The sequence below is a fragment of the Lathyrus oleraceus genome, chromosome 5, assembly GCF_024323335.1.
Source record: "Lathyrus oleraceus cultivar Zhongwan6 chromosome 5, CAAS_Psat_ZW6_1.0, whole genome shotgun sequence".
Lineage (NCBI taxonomy): Eukaryota > Viridiplantae > Streptophyta > Magnoliopsida > Fabales > Fabaceae > Lathyrus > Lathyrus oleraceus.
In genome coordinates this window covers 412,434,035-412,438,764 of record NC_066583.1, presented here as the reverse complement: position 1 = coordinate 412,438,764, position 4,730 = coordinate 412,434,035, and the positions used below count along the sequence as shown (strand labels likewise).

At 33.1% G+C, this 4,730-nt stretch overlaps 1 protein-coding gene across 1 annotated transcript; it reads left to right on the top strand.

The window, feature by feature from the left end:
* Positions 1-1,120: 1,120 nt before the first annotated feature.
* LOC127081054 (probable myosin-binding protein 5) lies at positions 1,121-3,506 on the top strand. The gene is made up of 2 exons (XM_051021342.1): positions 1,121-2,730; positions 3,362-3,506. Exons 1-2 carry the CDS (start codon positions 1,278-1,280, stop codon positions 3,379-3,381), a joined length of 1,473 nt encoding a protein of 490 aa, XP_050877299.1. The 5' UTR covers positions 1,121-1,277; the 3' UTR covers positions 3,382-3,506.
* Positions 3,507-4,730: the final 1,224 nt, after the last annotated feature.

Below are 4,730 nucleotides of genomic sequence, written 5' to 3'. Positions count from 1 at the left end.
GTGAGCGAACAATGTTTAACTGCTAGAGTGCGATTCGAGTTCATCCATTCTATCGCAAATAGACGGATGCTTAAAACTCTCATGCTCGAGCATACAAGCAAGTTGACGGTAGAACGCGAACGTTAATATTGTTCACTAAAAACAACTAACGAATTCGTCCTAGTTCCACGAACTACGAATCTCTGATTTCTTCATTGCACGAATGAGGATACGTAGGCACGAGGACCCAAATCCTTGGCGAGCACATCTATTTATTAATCCCCCTGTTTCCCTTTCGTGAGTAATCTTTAGATAATAACACATGTTCTTGCAAAGAACATTCTAAACGGTTCCCATGGAGTACCATGGCTGTTAGGGTGATAATACATTTCCCTTACATAATCGACTTCCTTACCCATCTATCTTTCCCCCGAATTTTATTAATATTTCCCCTTTTCTTCGGGAATAAATAAAATTCGATGATGACTCTGTTGTATCTTTGAGCGTGCGATGCGCTCGGGGATAATTCGCGTAATTTCAATCATGTGTTAGTAACTTTCAATTATAACAAATTTTATATATGTTTAATGACTTTGTTTCGTATAGATCTCAATCAATTTAGTTTTAGTTGCAGATTTCACAAGTCATGATTTTGATTTTGTTATATCAGAAATGCAAATTGAGTTTAGTTTGGTCAGGATTTATATATAAATTGTATAAGAAATTAGACATTGTAAATACATAGAAGAACAAAAGTTAATTTTTTTTATATTTTATGCAATATATATTGAACAAGTGCATTTTCAATTCGTGAAAAATGATGATTTATTTTGTATTTCGAAAAATAAAGTGAAAAATTAAAGTTTATGCAATATATATTGAACAAGTGCATTTTCAATTCGTGAAAAATGATGATTTATTTTGTATTTCGAAAAATAAAGTGAAAAATTAAAGAAAGAAGAGGAGATGATTGAGCGTAATTGTCTGTCTGCCTTCCCCGACAATTGTTTGTTCTATTTTAAGATAATTGAGTTCCACCATCCATAACTCAATGAAATTTTTGTCTTCAAATTCCTTAAAGATATAATAATAATAATAATAATAAATAATAATAACAACTTTTTCTCTTCCTTCCCTTGTAGTGAGATGAGAAGAGAGAGAAAGATCCTGATCTGGTCCCCAAACAAGGTCATGATCTTCCTCCATCTTGCAACATTAATCTGAGTTAACATTTTTCTAATAATCACATTGTGTTAGATAATCACATATTGTGCAGCATATCGGAAAAGAGAAATAAAATGGCTAGTCGATCTTTTTCTCATTTTGTTGAGAAAGAAATGGGAAAATTCCCACACTTTGTGATCTATATGCTTCTTGAATGGATATTAATATTAATACTATTCCTGGATGGGTTTCTAGCATTCATTGCTAATGAGTTTGCAAGGTTCTTTGAATTGAAAATCCCTTGTTGGCTATGTACAAGATTCGACCATGTAATGGTTCATAGAAATCCAGATTTTTATTACAACGAGTCGGTTTGTGAGGCTCATAAGAAAGACATGTCATCTCTTGCATTTTGCCATAATCACAAGAAACTCTCCGACATAAGAAAGATGTGTGAAGGTTGTTTACTTTCATTCGCAACGGAGAAAGAGTCTGATTGTGATACGTATAAATCACTTGTGGGGATTTTGCATAAGGATTTGGAGTGCTTTGTTGAAGATGGACAACCGATACAACTGAGTTTGAAAGATGATGATGGGTCGATGATGCAGGTTGTTGACAGAAATAGTCCTCAAAAATGTTCATGTTGTGGACAACCATTGAAAGTTAAATCTTCTTCTTCCTATAATGTTGCCAAAGGTAGACATTCTGAATCATTTGCTCGAGCCCCAACTCCCTCGCCGCGAGCTTTTCCATTTTCAACGTCTGAATCACATTCTCTACAATTACCTCACATTGGTTATACACCGCTCAAGTTTATGTCACAAAATGAGTCGGAGCTTCTAGAGGAAGATTCCAAATCTACCACTGTCCCTTTATTACCAGAATTAGGGGATGAAGATTCAAGCAAATTAACTCCAACATTTACAAGAGGTAATAAGTTTTTTGGAATCCCGCTTTCGGATTCAACAAACAACAGTCCAAGATGGTCTTACAAGTTTAACAAGAAAACGCCATTAGAAAAGACGGAATTTGCTGCATCTGACTCCAACGAGGTTCAGAATGATTTTGATGATGCCATTCTAAGCAACCTGAAGAGACAAGTTCGTTTAGACCGTAAATCACTCATGGCCTTGTACATGGAATTGGACGAAGAAAGAAGTGCTTCGGCTGTTGCTGCTAACAATGCAATGGCTATGATAACAAGGTTACAGGCTGAGAAAGCAGCAGTGCAAATGGAAGCTTTGCAATATCAAAGAATGATGGAAGAACAGGCTGAGTATGATGAGGAAGCATTAGAGGCAACTAACGAAATGCTTCTCAAAAGAGAGGAAGAGTTACGAGCTTTAGAAGCAGAATTGGAGTTTTACAGAAACAAATATGGTTGCTTAATAGAAGAAAATGGTGGTGAAAATACTCCTTCATTCAGGATCAATGAAGAAGATAATACAGGGATCAATTCTAATCAACCTGTTAAAGATTTTAAAGCAGATAAAACATATTTGCTTGGTCGCGTGAAAAAGATAGAAAGTAGACCATCATTTTCAGAAAATGACACTACTATTAACAATATAGATAGTGATACAGGTATTTGACTAAAAAATCACTTTGATTTTTTTTATTTTAATTTAGACTATATAAGAGTAGTAGTATAATTTAGGGAGAAAACCCACCTGGGGCAAATCAAATCATCGTAAAAGTTCATCGAATTGAAACGAACCGTTTCGATTTACTCAAAATCGAATCGAACCAAAATCATTGGTTTGGTATACCGGTTCGCAATTCCAAACCGTACAGAACGGTTAGAAGATAATTTTTCTCATACCGAACCGTACAGAACGGTTAGAAGATAATTTTTCTCATACCGAACCGTACAAAACGGTTAGAAGATAATTTTTCTCATACCGAACCATTTATTAAAGAACCAAATCATTGAACTACTTTTCAATTTTTTAAAAAAGAAATTAAAACTTGGTTTTTGTATTTTTTAATTTTAAGTTCCGATTCGGTTTAGTTCGGTTTTGATTTCAGTTCAATTCTAGAATTGTTTGTGCTATATGGTTTGGTTCATTAACCAAACATAAGAATTCAGATATTTTAACCTCGGCTCGACGGTTCAGTTTAATTTATAGTTTTTTTTAATCAACTCTGTAAAAGAGAACATGTTAATAGTATTTTGTTTTGATAGTAGTAATTTTAATATTTGTGTTGCTGACAGAAAAAGGAGGTGGAGTATAGGTAGATGAATGAAATTTGAGGTTGTGCCCAACAAGAGCAAAAAAAAAACATGTAGCTGGTGGTGAATATTGTGAGATTTTTTACTAAGGGAGAGGTCAAGTGTTGGAAACATGAACAAGACTTGAATTTCAAAGCATGTTGGGCTTACCTATCTTTCACTAGGATCATTTGGACAAACTTGTCTAGGATTTTTCTGTGTATATGACTACTATTAAATATTTCTCTTTTGCCAATTAGTTTGTACTACATTTTTCCCACATGAAAAATTCTCCATAAAAATAGAATTAGTATTTCATATATATATTAATTGGTGAGTATTTTAGTAACAATAGTCACAATTATAGAAAGTTAACATACCTAAATATAAGGAGGCATAAGGAAGGCTTTGCATGTCTTGTGCTTCTCAGACAACATGATCTAGTTGTTTCACCATGACATTCAGGCTTGGTACCTGATCTGCCATCTTTGTCATGTGACATAGGAAAACACAAAATAAGGAAGTTATCCAAATACAAACATCATAAAAGAAGGGAAGTAAATTTTATATATATTTAAGGGAACACAGGAAAATAACAAACATATTCTGAGTCATCCTCCCTAAATATGTTCTTAAGTATGTATGCACCTACTCTTACATGCTTTTAATCACATATGTATCAGCTTATGGCCAACAATTGCCAACATGCCAATCAGTCCTGGTACCTGGCCTGCCGTCTTCTTCGATTTATCATATAATATAGACAAACATAGAATAAGGAAGGTGTATGAATACAAACATCATAAAAATAAAGGAAGTAAATTTTATGCATATTTAAGAGAATACACAGAAAAATAACAAACATATTTAAGAGAATACACAGAAAAATAACAAACATCTTCTAAGTCATACTTTCTAAATATGTTCTTATGTTCGTATGCACCTACATTTACATGTTTTTGATTACAAATGTATCATAAAACCGTATAACTTATGGTCCCATTAGGCCAATATTGTCTAAAAATTATGACAACCTTGTTACCAAATAAGAGTATATCTTCACCATTTATTTAGTAGGTGTAATATCATAACTAAGATACACTATACGTTAGTCACCATCACCTAATAATAATGGTCAAAATAGTAGTCACTGGTGGAGTTTCATTGGCCCCCCATTCTATCTCCAAAGTATCAAAGACTAACTAACAATATTATATTATATTTAGATATTTGATCTCATATATTTGTGATATAACGATAATAATTATACATGTGGATCTCGAAAACACATTTACTAAAGTAATGGTGTATAAATATATGTATTTTTGGAATGTGTGATATATATTCTTTATAATTTAACTTATATATAATG